Source organism: Micropterus salmoides, unplaced genomic scaffold, assembly GCF_014851395.1.
Source record: "Micropterus salmoides isolate LMB-PRFRI ecotype aquatic unplaced genomic scaffold, ASM1485139v1 Ms_hic_scaffold_16, whole genome shotgun sequence".
Classification (NCBI taxonomy): Eukaryota; Metazoa; Chordata; class Actinopteri; order Centrarchiformes; family Centrarchidae; genus Micropterus; species Micropterus salmoides.
This window is the reverse complement of record NW_024040707.1, coordinates 12,718,691-12,735,600: the sequence shown is the minus strand read 5'-3', so window position 1 is coordinate 12,735,600 and position 16,910 is coordinate 12,718,691. Positions and strand designations below refer to the sequence as shown.

Below are 16,910 nucleotides of genomic sequence, written 5' to 3'. Positions count from 1 at the left end.
TGTATGGAGAATTGAGGGATACTCTGAGTGAGCAAGATGGGAACGCGGCTACCACTGCACTGGCCACTGCAAGAGCATGAGAGCCAGATAAGTGAAATAGCCTCCAGGCTCATTGCAGCAGGAAATAGAATAAATAGCATTCTTCATCGGCTTCTTTTCCTCAGAGAGGTGAAGAACGTCTCCAATGCCACCCGCCCATCCACTCCTCTCCGCCGGTTTGCTTCTGCTCTGCACCTCCACCAAAATTGTGTCTTCAGGTCTCCCTGAGGTTAATTTGACTTTACTTTTTCCACTGCATTGTCTGATCTGTCCGGCACCCAATATCCGTGCACTGCCATCGCATATCACATCTCGCATCTCGCCGTGCTGTAACAGGCTAGGAGCCAGGCCCCTTATCTCAACCCACCCTCATCCCTCCATCCCGCATGCACCCACACCCTAATTCAATAACAGCAGGAGTCAGAGATTACCGCCATGTTTAAAAAAGGCAAAATGTAATTCTGGGTCCACATTAAAGTTATTATCTTGAAAGGCAGGGGGAGAAAACAGACCGTACCAGGCGCTTGGCATTTGGCAAAGAGGAAGCATCCTGATAGAGATAACAACAGACCCAGAAGCTCCAAGGTTTTTTCCTTATAAGAATGCATCTTGTTACATGGCTGATTTAAAAATTTCAGAGTGCTCATTCTTTTGAAATAAAAAGAACTAGACCGTAACTTTGTTCTGTCCTTGCATGAAATATGAAGTAAACAAAAAGAGGAGGACAAAGTCAAATTCTTGCTTTTCAGGATGATGTTGCTTAGTAAAGTTCTTTGTCTTTAAAGTTATTGGCCTGACGATGTTCAAGTTTTATACAATACAGTTTAATTGCTTTTCTGTTGCTCTAACAGCATCTAGTGTGAGAGGCCTTTCATTTTGTTTACATGTACATCTTTACCTTGTCTAAGCTGGTTTGTCCCTGCTCTTTGACTTCCACACTTTTCATCTTCAACAAACATGGAGTTTAACAGAAATGGGCAGTATTTCAATTAATGTTAATTTAATTACTTTTGAGTATTTTGTCATTTGTATTTTGAGTTTTTAACAAAATACTTTAAGAGCTTGTATTTCCATATTTAAAATACATTATTTAATATGTATTTTATGTTCCTTGTGACCAGTAGCTTGACTGAAGAAGCTGCTTTGGTGTTCGGTGCAATTTCCTCCAAGATAAAGCTATGCAACATATTATCACGTACTTCATTCGTCTGGGGCTAACTCGTTAGAATGCTAACTTCAGCAAATGTCTCTGCAACACAATACATAGATGTCTACTTTCACATATTTTTGGGTTGAAATGACTAGTAGGTACAAAACATTTTGTAATCCGTCCAGCTTCGACTGGAAGCCGCAAACCGGCTGTAGTGGCTCCAACGCATTGCTTTAGGGCAATTGCGCCCGACAAAATTATGTCCAAAAAAAGTGCTTGTTTTTGCTACTGATGCTCAAACAGTTATTCCAGGTGCCTGACAACATCACGGAAATGATCCCCACGAGAAACACCCAGTCAAACTCCTTATTTTGAACCAGACCCAGAAGTCTTGCTAAAGGACTATTCTCGCTCTGAAAGTTGTTGCTATTTTCCTGTGGTTCATACCAGCCTCAAAAGTGGTTCAAACCACAACTGGTTATGTGTGCAGCATTTAATTTAATGTTAAAAACCATATTGACAGGAAAGAAGCAAAGAAGAAAACGGCAAAATCAGCTGGGGCAGTGCAGGAGGGACATCAAGGCCACTGTTAGCCTCAGGCATGTATATATTTTTGAGGGGTATAAGGCCAAACTGAGGGTACACAGTGGCCATGGCCTTCATGGCCTCTATGAAATTCCTGCCCTGGTTTGTATAGAATCTATTTTTATATTAACAAATTGTATTTTAATTAAGTACATTTTTAATACCAGTATTTTGTATTTTATATTTGATGAGTAAGTATTTGTAATTTTTAACAAGATGATGTATTTATGCACATCACTGGAGTTTAACTTAAACAGCCTTCAGCAAGCCTCTGCCTTTTTTAACAAATCACCTCATTGATTAGACTTTCTCCTGGGTGTAAATCTGTTCAACTCCCACTAAAAGGTTGGAGTTGCAAGCTCACCAGGACTGTAAGTCAGACTAGACTCCCATATAAATACAAGGATAGTGGCAGGTACAGAGTAGGAGAAAACTAGAGACACCAACTTAAAGTGATTAACCCAGTGTGATTGTTCACCACATCAAAGCATTAGGGCTCTCTTTTCATGGCGGCAGAAAGACTAGCAGAAAGATCAGCTTAAGCACCAATACGACAAATTAGTGCTTTTTAGTACTCAGCACAACGGTACGATTGAAAGTTTCATTCAAATGAGGTAGTGCCAAAACAGGTGTTGGTATTTTGGCAAAAATTTGGTATTAGACAAAACAAAAATGGACATAAATGCTGCACTGGGCAAAGACTGCTTTTACATTACTGTACAGGTTAAACAAACAACTAACAACATACTGTGTGTTGATTAGTTAGCTTTAGATGTGAAATATTTTTGATTCCCCCTGCTTCAAGTCTCTAGAATAAAGATATACGAATAAGAGTATATCCAGAAATGTTTAAGTATTCACATCTTGTCACTCATCATCCAGGTTTTATTTTCCTACCAAGCCATTTTTCCTCTCTAATCGGTGAGTCTTTTCGTCATGTGCCACTGTTACTGGCACAGCAGTATTAATTTATCATTGAGCTCTCGGCTAGTTACAGTGCTTTTCTCATAGCTTTAATGACATTCTCTGGCTTAAACTTCACTTCATCCAGATGCTTTGCAAATAGCACTGTCACACCTATATGAGTGAAAAGGTGCAAACTGGAAATTCCGTCATTCATTCCATCATCATTGTGCACTAAAACTTTCCTTGCTATTATGTAGAGCTACATGGATTCGGATGTATGTTGTCATGATATAAAGACTTGTGTGTCAAAGGGTTAAATTGCTGTATAGTAATGTCTGTGGGGGGGGTTTAAATGGTCATAGGTACTCTGTGTGCATATATAAGTGTGTATGTGTGTGAGAAAGAGAGAGAGACTCACATGGTAAGAAGAGCGACGTTCTCTATCAAGAGGTTTGGTGACGAACATCTTTCCAAGCACGGGGTCTATATTGAACACTTCATTGGGTGGTTGATCTGCTCCCACCCCAGTGATGCTGTATCGGATCGAGATGTCCTTGTCCTGGTCTGAACGAATCTGCATCACAACAAACAAAGAGGAACACTCAATCAATCAATCAATCAAGTGTTTATTAAAGTCTCATACTGTGTTAGACCGAGCCACACAGAGTTTTCTGTGTGTATGACTCTCTTGCCCTGACGAAACTAAACTAAAACACACAGTTGCTATGGCCTACCTACATCTATTGTTGCAACATGTGGTGACTGGTTTATAATATCCAGCCCCGGAGTTTAATAATTTTGTCCTTACATTGGGTAACATGCTTGCTAGAGTGTGGCATTTCTAGCTACCACATATTCAAGGATTCCATTAGTGCTGCCGCAGGGAGCACTATGCATTCTGTTTAGCAGAATTGGACAGCTTCAAAAGAAACATTTTAATTCAATATTTCGGGGAGGGAGAAATGAAATCAACATGTATTTACTGATAACTTTGACAGTGCTTTATTAACATTTGCTGGCGCTAAACTGGGATTAAGACAGGTTGTGGATAAAAATGACTATTAGATGGAAAAGTGAAAATATGAGGTTGTAATTGTTGTGTAATTAAGGAGGCAACAACAGGCAACATAACATTAAACACATTTGAGGAGGGAAAAATGGGCCAGAAGAAAATAATCTCAAATCCAGGGGTGCACAGGAGAAGATAATTATTTAATAACTGTGGGAGATGGGAAGCAGAACATTCTTTAAGAAATAGGCCTGTGCTTGAGTTCAGCTTTCCTTGCCAGATAGACAGCTAATAGGTGCATTAACTGCACTGCTAGGCCTGTGATTTGGACTGAAGTGCTGTGTAATTGGGACTCATTTGGAGGAGTTTTTCAATTTAGTGCCCAAATAGAGTCCAAACCTCAAAGCATCCCATCTCTTTCCATTAACTACATGACAACCCGTGAACATCAGCTGGTGTATCAAAATGACTCAATCATACACTTACTCCAGTATGCGGGCACATACTGTACACAAACACACACGGGGAAAAGGCCAATCTCTTTTTTCTTAATCAATGACTATTTCAGTGGAGAGCCTGAGTGTACCCGAAGAGTATGACTGTCCAAAGTTGTCTCCATCTTTCACCACTTGAGGAACCAATTTAGCCACACTTTTGACACACCCGGAATTCTGCCCTGCTGAGAAAATAGCTGGAGCAACTAACAAGGACACAGGACGGACATACGGTATTAGACAGGTGTCAACCTGACTTTTCCTACTGGTGGAATAAAAACCTGTCACCATCACTGACTCTGCTATTATCACTATTTTCCTTCTCCTCCTCTTCAGCAGCATCAACATTATCAACTCTTTAACTCATCAACTCAATATTAGTAAGATCCGGCCTTTAATGTGTGCCTTTAATCTTTAATCAAACAAATGTGATCGGTTATAGAAACCTTCCCTGTAAGAATGCAAGAGGAGCTGTCATAACATCACACTTAGGTTATTTGTGCATGTCTGTATGTGTGTTTTCTTTGGGGAATAGGGGGAGGAGAACGTCAGAATGCTCTGCACATATCTCAGCGAATTACTGCTGACAGCTATGATAATTAACGAGCTGCAGACATCGACTGCTATTACTTCAAAGAAACTCTACCCGTTAAACACCAACAAACTAACAACTATCCTGCCAGCAACTCAGTTGAACGCTCAATGTACCACCATTACCCTCCTCTATAGGCAAAGCAAAGAGACTGCTGCACACTGACTCCATCTACCTCTCCTGTCGCATTAGAAAATACAAGCAATTATTACACATCCGGCTGCCAAATGGTCTCCCCCTCTCATTCATCCACCTTTCTCCTCCCCTCTCCTTGTCTCTGCTTTCCTTCCCCCTCCCTTCTCCTTTCCAACTCCTTCTCTCTCATCTCCACTCCTCCCCTTTCCTCTCATCTCTCCCCTCCACTGTACTCTCTCATCACTCTCTCTCTCTGTCTTCGCTTCAGGTCTCCGTGGGGACAGAAGCCATGCATGAAAAATGAAATTACTTCAATCCGTTGGCCTTGGCAGTGGCGTATAAATCCTCACCAGTTAGGAAGTGATAGCTCTCCATAATTCCATTTGGGTTTTCCCCGCCCCTCTGATTTCCCACCCGTCCTACTTGGGGGGGAAAGAGATTCAGCTGCACGTTTCCACAGTCATTCGAGCCAATTAGCTCTCCCTCCCACAACGCTTTTAAAACTATTGAGGGACAGCGCCAGAATCTTTATCCTCATCTACCAAATATTTGTGCATGGATGTGTGTGCAAACATTTGTGCATTCAAGCTTGCACAAGTGTGCTTTGTCTGGCTCATGATTATTAATGTATATAACATATGCAGGCATATCACATGCATATACATGGCTTTGCATTAAGGGATCCAATAATGGATGTCAAGGAAATGAATCAGCTAGCTGATGCATGTTATCATTTTTCCTTTTATCACAGAATATTGTGACAGGCGGGATGTCATTTCAATAGTGAGAAGCTCTCACTGACATTCTGCCATTTTAGCTTCAGAAAAGGGAGGGAATGTGTTCAGGGAAAAAAGCCCAGCATGAGATGAACACGAAGAGCTTCACATAGCTGCATAAGTACTTTTTATTTCCTTTAATGAAAAGAGGGAAACGCTCTCTCTCCCTCTTTCTCTCCACTGTTATCTTGCCCCTCACACAATAACAGACAGTAATACACACACGCATAAAATGCCTCCATAGGCTAATAAAAAAACAGTGCCAATACTAACCAAAATCATTTTTTTCTTTGTGTTTTTTTTTTTTATTCCCTCTGATTTTTATTCTCTATTTTTTGATAGTGTGTGTGTATGCATGTCTATAGGGGACAGAGAGATTAGAAGAGAAGCGCTCTGCTAAGAGAGATAGATAGTGAGAGTGAGAAAGAGAGAGAGACAGCGTCATGACTGTATCATCCGGCATCAGAAACCAGACACTGTCTAAATGACCTATTTGTCGACGGATCAAAGCAATTCCCTTCATTACTGACAACTTGTCTGGTTCTTAAGGAGATCTTATCAGTGAGCTTAGCTCCCTTCTGCCAGGCAAAACTGAATCAAATGAGAAATTATCATGCTACCGGGTCTTCTGGGAAAACAGAGAAGAGGAGATGAAGAGCGGGGAATGAATAACACAGAAGCGCCGTTCTACCGCGGTTACTAGGGTGCAGAGGAATTAATTCTCACTTAAGAATTCATGTTAACTAACACTTTAGTAAAGTATCCAACTACCACCATTTAGATGTGTGATTTCACTGCATGTTGTAGATATACACTACTACATATATTAATAATTATATATATTAAAATTAAATTGATCCAAATTGAAGTATTGATCAGGTGATCTATATTGAGTGTGGACAGGGTAAAAGTAGTGTGAGATATGTACAAAAATATTGCATAAAATTGTTGCATAAAAGACAATACAAACTATCTAAACCTCTATAGAGGGTAATGCAACCCAATAGAAGAAGATCCTTCTAATATTTAATCCACACCTATAAACATACCTTAAAAATTATAAGGCTATCCAATGAAACCACCACCATAAAACTAGGCCTCATAAATGATCAGAGTTGAATCAACATTCTAAAAGAGTCAGCAAAAATGCAAGCAATAATTATATAATAAATGTTTTTATATCACCGATGAATAACATGACTAGTTGAATGTGAAAGGGGCTGCTCATTGCAATAAACAGATAATTTAACCTGCCTCTGCAGTTCCATCTCAGCTCCACAGAGCTTTGTAACTAGTTTCAGCTCATTGTTTTGGTTTTCGGGCCACAACTTTACTGTTTTGGTTCAGTCTTACTTCCCTACTAGCCTGGATCAAGCTGATGTTAGGAGAAAAAATTGTTTGCTTGTGTATTTTTCAAGTCAGCAAGTTTACTTTAAGTCCCCCAATTTAGCATTCATAAGCAATTTGAACAAGTACTTTTATATTTTATAAGACTTTAATGTAGTTGTTCAGTAAGCAAAGGAGATGTAAGAAAATGTACAAATTCTGTACATTAATAAAGGCTCTTAAATGTTCTTATATCTACAACTACATTATAGTGTGTTATTAAAGTTTATGTTGCATACTCCTTATAAAAGCTGAATAGGAGGACTTAAACTAAAGTGTTACCCAGAAGTCTAGTTTACAGATAGAGTTTGTTGTTTTTTTATTGTTAATATTGAGCTGTTAGCAAACTAGTGTATATTTTTAGTTTTGTTTTGTGCACCCGTCATGAGTGAGTTATGATTTGGCCATTAGTGAGTATATAATGTATATACAGGAACATACACTCTTTGGCTACTTTATTAGGTACAACTGACATGACAAAGACAGTCACGTATAATAAATAGCCATAAAGTTGTACTCTGGTGGTGGTGGGTTGGGTGGACTTTGGTCTCTCACCTGAGTGACAAGCGTTCGATTCTTAACCTGGCTAGTCTTTCAGGTTCAAACTCAGGAAATGGTGGCCTTCTCTACTTGTGAGATACCAGAGTGATGTCGAGCATATATATATATATATATATATATATATATTAGCATTGCATTTGTTTGCTTCAACATTCAAGCTTTTCCTCAGCCCACGCAATTCTCACCATGGCAGATTAGGAAGAGAAGGCGCTATATGTAAACAAAGGGGAGGAACATGGAGAGGCTTTGGGCTTGAGTATACACAATTCGAAATAGAATTTGCTGTGTTAACAGTCACTATCGATGCCAGTACACTCATTATGTTTGCAGGTCTGTCTTCCTCACCACAGGATGGAGGCGCTGTGAAAGTGATGATACCGGAAAAAGAAGATAAAAAGAAGTAGGTTTACAAGTAGCCGTGGTACAGTTTTTATAGAAACACTAAAGGGGATAGTATGTTTGTTTCCTAAACCAAACAAGGAGCTAGACTGGAGAGATTATTGTATGAAATGATGGATGTGGAGGTGAATGCGTGCAAGCCAGATTGATGATCTCACAAAATGAGTGACTGCTTTTGTTTAAAACTTCCCATCCACCCATCAATCATATTAAAAAGCAATCCATGTCAGAATCAGTTTGTGAGAAAAGTATTTCAAACATCATTGGTGTATTCTGTGTTTCTACATGGATCACAATTCAGGCCCAAACATGATAACTGCATTACTGCATGCTAACTTTCTGTATGCTAAATTTGATTAACAGCAGCTCTTTCTTGATCTACATACTACTTGACAGATGAATAAAATACCTGACCTGATGCATTTTTGTTCTTTTTCTTCAATGAGTCAGTGCATGTGTACAGCGATTATATATCCAGCCAATACATATTATAATTGGTCTTTCATATAACTTTTGAAGTACAGGTAGGGCAAATTGAGAGATAATCTGCAGTTTAGCATGTACAGAGGACTGCCATTACCATATGCATGGCTATAATGTTCTTGGGGCATTGTGGGTGAAATTGAAACAATTACCATACAAATTATACACCTGTCTTGGTACTCTAGATCCTTGTGTATTCAGGAAGTTGGTTCAGAGTATTTTTTGTTTTGTTTTTTGCTCAGTTCAGCTATTGTCACAATAGTCGCATTTCCCTCAAAAACTACTATAAATCCAGCTAAATTCAAAACATAATTACATGCTTTTGTTGCAAAAGTGCAGCTGGGCTGTTCACACTGTGGTCACACAAAGGTTTTTAGTGGTCACAAACCCAAAAACAATGCCTGTGTGAACATGCCAATTTTCAATTTCTTTTGATATGCACTTCTGTGTGCAATAGGCTGCTTTACCAGCCAGGTCAGTCCAAGCAGATACACACTACATCATACACCATGACAAATACCTGATGTGGAGCAAACAATGACACAGCAAGTAATGTAACTAAGGTTAGTTAAGTTGTGGGTTAGCAAATTGTGGCTACAGTTGCTAATGCAAACCTAACATGCAGAGAGAACGAGACGGTCCCCGAGCCAGCACAACAGCTCCAAACAGCAATACATACAACTCTCCTGCTACTGTAGCTAACATCACAACAACAGCATATCTTGGCAAACTAGAGAGAAAGCTAAATGCCCGTGGGCAAGTCATTAAACGTCACATGACACAAATCATAGCTGGAATAGTGTTATGTGGCAGGGTCCAGGCCACTTTGTTTGTTTATCATTTACTTTCTGTACAACCAGCAGATTTTATTTTCAGTGCACACATAGAATGAACAACTAGCAAAGGAGTTATTTGGTAAATTTGACAAAAAGATGTACATTGGATTATATTGGATTAGAATCGCTTACCCCACCTTTAAGACTTCAAGAAATCAGTCAATACAAATCAGTCAAAGTTTTCATGAAATCAGTTTGCATTTCGTTGAACAAAGCCTTCAATTTCAAAAGCATTAAAAAGGTGTCCTCTCAACTTGAACTCGCAGCTTTGTTCATTATATCTTGCAGACAACTTTACACGATTGGTTAGCTGCCACTGTGAAGGTCTGTTTAAAAATGTATTACACCATTAGTTTTTAGATGAATGAAGAAGTTATTTTTACTGTGAGGTAAAACATGACAAAACAAACTACACACTGCAATCCTATAGATATAAAGTATGACCATATATGTAAATTTAGCATTCATATAAATTCATATAAGAATATTGTGAGAAATGCAAAACTGTAAAAACAACAAAAAAAGCAACAACACAAAAAGCTTTGAGTTACTTCCAGAAAATCTTCATAGTAAAAAGTATAACGATCTGGCCTAAGCATGTTATACATAAACAAGAAACATACAAGCACACAAAGAGGACTGTCATGAATGTGGCAATTAGGTGCTCTAGTAGTGCTCTGCTGTTTAAGAGAATGACACTGGTTCAGTGAGCGGTAGGACAGCAGGAACAGTCACTTGCAGACAGCAAAGTCACAGCAAACCCCCGAAGAGCTGAAAGCTAGGCCTTTCATGACTTTAAAGCCCAACAAACAGGGATAGATGCACCAAACACGTCGACAGTCGACAGGAACAAACAGAGAGACACATTCTTTCAACAGTACAGTAAAGCCTAACAGGCAGGTAAGAAATACAGGTATTGGCCAACAGGTCACAAACACTGGTTAACTCTGAAGCGAAAGAGCCTCTACATGAGAAAGGTTTTTAGGTAGCATTGCATATCACACACACACTCCATCTGTCAAATGCGCTCTGTTGCAAGCACAAAGATAAAAAGAAACCTTGTGTGTTTTGCTGTGAGTCAGCAAAGTGTCTGCATTAAAAGCTTTCCTGTGGCCTTTTTAAAACACAGACTTTTGTTTAGGCTTTGATGTTGAGCAACATCTCTTTAAAAGGTAGGACAGGATTGATGTTGAGTATCTCAGTCTGAAGTTGGGGTTTTCAAAAATGCACTGACTTAAACATAAAACAAATTGCATAACATATCTTGTATTCTTTAGTTGCTGAAGATTGCATGAAGTCTGCATGAACAGACGTACCAGTGGCTATGTACATTCATCTTAAAGTTTTGTGCTAGTGGTTTGGCTCTAGGCATGGCAATGTGTGTTTGTCGGTCCACCACTTTTGTCCAGACTGAAAGATCTCCAAAATTATTGGCTGGATTGCCATGAAGTTTTGTATTGACATTCGTGGTCCCATAAGGAGAGATCCCATGACTCTTCCTCTAAAGTCAAGTGAGGTTGACATTTGTGGTGAGTGAAATGTCTCAACTATTCAATGGACTGCCATGTAATTTGGTAGACATTCATGTCCCCTTCAAAATTAACAATAATATCTTCGGTGATCACTTACATTTCATCTAGCGTCATCATCAGGTGAAAAATTTGATTTGTGTTTTGTGACGAAATACGGCTAATGAAACGATATACTGTAGGTTATAATTTTTTTGCATACAGATGCCCCATCTGACTTTGCCAAGAGTCCAGCCAGAGGCGCAAATCAAAAATAATAGCAAAAATATTTTTTTTTGTGGCTCATAAATGCTGCACTCATTGAGATGTCAATCAAATTATGACTTTTATAATCGCTAAGTCATCTGACAAAATAAAAATAAATACAGCTTAATACCAGCACCTGTATTATGTGACTGACTTTACTTAACTGACATTTCAAATTAATGGATCACAGAGTTAGAGGTGAAAGAAAGTTGTCATTTTAACTCTCCTGCCACACAATTCCCTCCTCTGTGTGGTCAGCCTCATGTCATTGGTTTTGAACAGCTCAGTTTCACCAGTCTGCACTAAAATACGAGAATGCCATTTTCAGATTTACTGAGAGGACATTTTCAGATTTTTCTGGGTTAGTGGTCTATGTGAGTGTGTGTCAGAATGAAATGGAGAGATATTGTGCTCTGTGTGCTTTTATGTAATTTGAATGATAGCTTGGAGTGACGCAGGTGAGATTATTAAAAGACCTTCCTTCACATTAGTGAAAATAACATGGAGTAATGGAAGTTAAGCAGTGAATGACTTTTCCAATTATTGCAGTGTGAAAGGAGTCTGGTCTTTAACAGTGCAGGCTTATGGCAAATTAGAGGTGCTATTCTCCCTGGAGGTAACAATGGAATGACTCGCCCTCCTCACTCCCCACTTCCAGACAGGGAGAATGAAAATAAGGCAGCCATTGTAGTGGCAGACAAAGAACGGTCACACCCCTTAGCTCTGGCTTAGCAGGGTTAGAATGTGAGGACTACCATCTCACTATTACCCCTCTCTCCCTCTCTCTCTCTCTCTCTCACTCTCTTTCATTAGGGGATTGATTAAATTGTGAAATCAGGAGTGTGATGGATGAATGAATGACTTCTCCAGTTGCTCCCCTAGGCTTTGACAAGGACAATATCAAGGACCCCCTGTTACTCCCTTTTCCTCCCTCGTCCCTTCATCCCTAGGAAACCCAATCTGGGTAATTAGAGTAAAGAGTGTTGGAGACTTGTAGGGGAGAGAGACACAGACAGAGAGAGAGAGGGTGACAGTGGCATGAAATGTGCTGCTATTGCACTTTCCCCAGCCATTTACTCCCCCCACAAGCCCAATACATGCACACACACACACTTTTGCACTGTCCACCTTTCAAACACCACATTCACCCTCTTCTCCCACACATTTTCTTCTCCTTCTTCTCACTTTATATTAAATCCATCAGGCAGCAGTGAAGAGGAGAAATGCAGACTAGAGGGAAAACAGAGGGAAGAAAGAGTGAGGCGAGTGAGAGGAAGTGGCTGTGAATTGACTGCATCAGCACAACTCTGTAGCAGAGCATGAGCCCTTCTGGCTGGAAACTTGGAAACGGGAAGTTTAGAGAAGTTGCCAGGACTTGTTTGATTGAACATGCGTTTGGCAGGATGAATCTATATTGTGAGAAAGAGGATAGAGTTTTCCCCCTGATCAGACATGTAATCTTTGTGGGATCCTATGCTGCTGGAATACATTGGTCTGTCTTTTTTTAATCTAGTCAGAGAAACATCCAGATACATCATTGCACAGACACATTTCCAGTGGACACAGCTGAAGGGCTGTTTGGAAAGAAAGGCATACAGTGCATTCCTCGCAGCCTACAGGGGCAAATACTTCTGGGGTATCATAAGGTAAACAGATGTCTAAGGACCCAGATGTGAGTGGAAAAGCAAAGGAGGAAAGGTGTTCAGGTAGAGGCGGGAGCAGTATACGCGTTTGATGTTGACTGGAAGCCTGACAAAATGGGCTGCTCCCTGCCAAGCTTGCCCCTGCCAAGCACAGGCAGAAACTGAAGAGGGGGCTGGACCTTGCCATGCTGCTGCTGGGTGTTTTGAAAAGTTGCACATTCACAACACAAAGACACACTTGCTCACGCACGCACACACACAAACACACACACAGTCACACTGCAGCCTCTAAGTGTGTGTCAGAATGTTTCCCAGGATGTTCTGGCTCCCACTAACCAAGCGAGGGATTCTGCTTGGCAAACTCCACCTCAGCAAGAGTCCAGCTGTCATCTTGACAAATGAACCTTGGAAGAGTGAGGAGGTGTGTGTATGTTTGTGCAGCCATGCATCTGCGTCTGTGGATTCACGCCTGCGTGTTTTTGCTCGAGCCTAAGCACGTGTATCATAAGGATGACACACAGATGGCTGGTGTACATTTGGTTTTTGCTTCTTCAAAGGCAGCTGGCTTGTCATTCCTTGATTGATACTGATCAGAAAATGGATCAGAGCCAGCAGAGGTCAGTTTCTGTGAACCTCTGTCTATTTCTGGAAGTCAATGGGAAAACATTGCTGCAAATCTGGAAATGCACTGGCCGCCCCAGACGCTTGGCTTAACGCTGAGTCCTCTTAAAAGTGACACTGACTGCATAGCAACCAGAACAAATCACCTTATATATAGAATCGTTTTGCATGGCCTCAGATGAACCATAACATCGCCCCCTGTATGCCGTGATGCCAAGCGCTGTGTAAAGAGCTATGCATCACTCTGGTTTTATGAACAATGTGGGATGTTAAAGCTTTTATAGAGCATCAGGAGGAAATGTTCTTTTCTCCTGAAAATGAAGAGCAAATAAAAATGTATAAAGCAGCACCAGGGAGTATTGGCCAGAAACACTCATAAGCGAGAAGCAATGAGAAACCTGCAAAGTTAAAGGACATGTTATAAAATACCGGCAACTTTTTATCTGGTGCTAAACTGTTTATTTTAGGAGCTATTTCATTTTGAGATGCTTTAAAACATTTCAGTCCACAGTGAGGAATTGTATTACACACATACACAGTGATGTATGCTTGCTTGTACTTGAACTTCATGTGTGTCTGTGCCCCTGCGTGTCTGTGTGTGTGTGTTTGTGGTTTGGGGGTTTTAACAGCATAAAAAACCACGATCCCCCCATGATAGTATCCTTGCATGAAAAGATTCTGAGGCCTTTCACTATAAATGACAAAGTAAATAGGATCAGTTTATTCTGGTGCAGGCCTTGATTTTGATTTCCCTTACATTTTACCTCCAGGAAAGAAAGAACCAAAGAGGTGGGGAAATGGAAAAATACAAGCACATTAAGTGAGATTAGAATTTTATATCACATGACTTGCATGCAAAAGCTCTTCAATTCAATTCAATCTCATGCGCAAGGAGTTTCCCTGTTGCAATTATTCTTTTCTTTCATTTCCACTAAATGCAGTTGCTTTGTGTTGAATCAGATTTTATTTTGTTAGGTCATGTCTCTCAGGCAAACATGCAAACATTACTGAGCAGATGCGGGAGGAAAGTATTAACTGATGGGACAACCCAAGTGTCTATCTGCTTTATCGGCTTGTCTGGCTGCATAATTTCCTCTGTATATACTTTTCTGCCTACTGTCATTCTGTAGGCACAAAAGTAGGTATTCTGTTTTACCAACCTGTCTGTCAAGCTGTCCTTTCTATAAGACTGACCTTGTCTCATATCACCAATGATCACTGCCACCCTCAGCCTCCCCACTTCATCACTGGTCCCCACCTCCCTGAGTCCCCTTCTGAATATCTTTCTTCCAATTTCACTGCACATTATTTTTTCATGTCTTCAGAGGAATGGAGATTCTTGGCTCTCCTTCATCCTACTGATCCACTGGGTCGCCAAGGCCAACCTCCAGGGGACCAGACAGAGGCTGTTTGTTAAGCTGTTATTTATCTCCTTCATAAAGTCCTCCTCATCTCCTATTAAAGAGCCCAGAACTGTTGCCCTTGACTTGCACATAACTCTTGTGTCTTTTGGTGAGATGATTTACTGTTTAATTTAACACCAACTGAACCCAGGAGGGAGCCCGGCTGGTGCTGCCTGATGTCATATCAGAAAGGAATGTGTTGGTGGGGATTTGTGAACCTGTGTGTGTTTATCTGTATGCGCGTGTGCGTCTGTGCCGTCTGTGCATGTATCAGTGAGTGGGTGGCTGAGGCAGGGTTTTTTATTGTCTGTTTTGTTACTGTAAAGCCTTAGTAGTAGCAGCTCTGAGCCTGGGTGTGCACAGCAAGGCCACGTCTGGAAAATGTTCTCTTGAAAAAATAAACCGTTGCTGAGTACGCCTGATGAACATGTTTACTGGGACTTCACGCCACTAATTTCAAAATAATGAGATATTAAACAGTGAAAATTACATTTCAGTCTCACTTCCCTGAACACAGGAGAAAACAAAGGCCAAAGGCTGTTGACAAATACATGAATGTAGTAACAATTTGTTTTTCTCGTCTATACCAGGTGATTGTAGGAGACTCCCATTTCCGGGGGCTGATAAATCTAATTACATTGATCTCGCTAATTTCATTAGAGGAAAGGAAATGAAGTTCATAAGGTATTTGTTATATGCCAAGACAAGACTACTGTGACTAGAGTGGGAGGTCTAGGTCTTGGAAGAGAAACAAGAATCTGAACTATGCATATAGAAATGGACCTGCCAGAGAATCCATAAAGCTATTCCCTTCCTTTTCCATGATTGCCCTTGACAACCTCCTTGCGTGAGATATTAATGTGCCCCTCAGGTGCTCACCCCTTCTTTTAAATACCAGTCTCACGCTATTCGGAAGATGGTCAAATTGCTTTTATGTTCATATGTTTCATTAATGATCTGACCTGTCAAAAAAGACAGGGGGGAGTATGTTCCTCCATCACAAAGAATCCATTAGCAAGAGTAACAATGTAAAGCACTCTCAACTTCCTCTGGTGTTTAACTCATGCCATCATAATTCAGGTTTGGTCACAAGAGCAGACAATTTTCTTTAAAATAAATGAAGAGTCATTATATCTGAATACTTCTCTTTTACGCTTGCATGTGCCAATGTTGATGTACTTATGCATTTGACTATAAACATGACTAAGAATCTACAGCCATGCTAGCAGGCTCAGTGAGGCTGTGCATAAACACAGTGGTGCTTTGAGCTCAATGCAACACATCTCAGTTTAGCATGTTACCATGCTAACATTTTCTAATTAGCAATGAACATGAACTAAAGATGAGGCTGATGGGAATGTCATTAGGTTTGCAGGTATTCAGTCAATGACCAAAGTTATTACAATTCATCTTCAATTCATGTTATTCAAATCATCACCAAATTTAATGGCAATCCAGCAAATAGTTTTAGTTTTATTTTTTGGTCTGAACCAAAGTGAACTGAAGCGACTGACCGACCCAACCCACCAGTGCAATGGCTGAGAAAGAGGATCAGTAAATATCAAACATTTAGCTAAGGCTATGTTCAGACTTAATGCTCAATTCCAATTTTTTCCCAGATCTGAAAGTTCACATTGTTTGAAAGTTCACATTATTGTTTAAATGTGGCCGATGTCAGACTCACTCCAGTGTGAACTGCTTTTGTGGAGCTTTTTTCGTTCACCGCGGCTCGGTTTACAGCAGAACTGTGACAATAGCTGCTCTAGAGTGACGTCGAAGTTACATCAATTCCAATCTGAGTGTCCAGACTGAGGTCGCATTTAAAAAGATCAGATCTGTATCGGATTTGGACCACAAATGAAAGTGGCCCAAATCCGAACTGGAAAAGATCAGATATAATGTGACTTGGCCTATTCATACTGTCATAAAAAGATCAGATCTGAGTCACATATGGGCAAAAACATTTGATTTGGGTCACTTTGGCCTGCAGTCTCAATGTAACCTAAATGATTTGCAATGTTTCCAAACAGGGGTTGCTTGCGCTGAAGGAAAATTCACAGCTGGGAAATGCCTTGTGTGAATTATTCAGGAGGTGAAATCAAACAAAAAGCCAAGAG

At 40.3% G+C, this 16,910-nt stretch overlaps 1 protein-coding gene across 1 annotated transcript in view; it reads right to left on the bottom strand.

The window, feature by feature from the left end:
- Positions 1-16,910, bottom strand: part of LOC119905739 (cadherin-4-like) — a 262,027-nt gene that overhangs the window by 56,059 nt on the left and 189,058 nt on the right. The window contains exon 6 of the mRNA XM_038723025.1: positions 3,099-3,254. Coding sequence (XP_038578953.1) covers positions 3,099-3,254 — 156 coding nt within the window. The remainder of the gene's footprint in view (positions 1-3,098; positions 3,255-16,910) is intronic.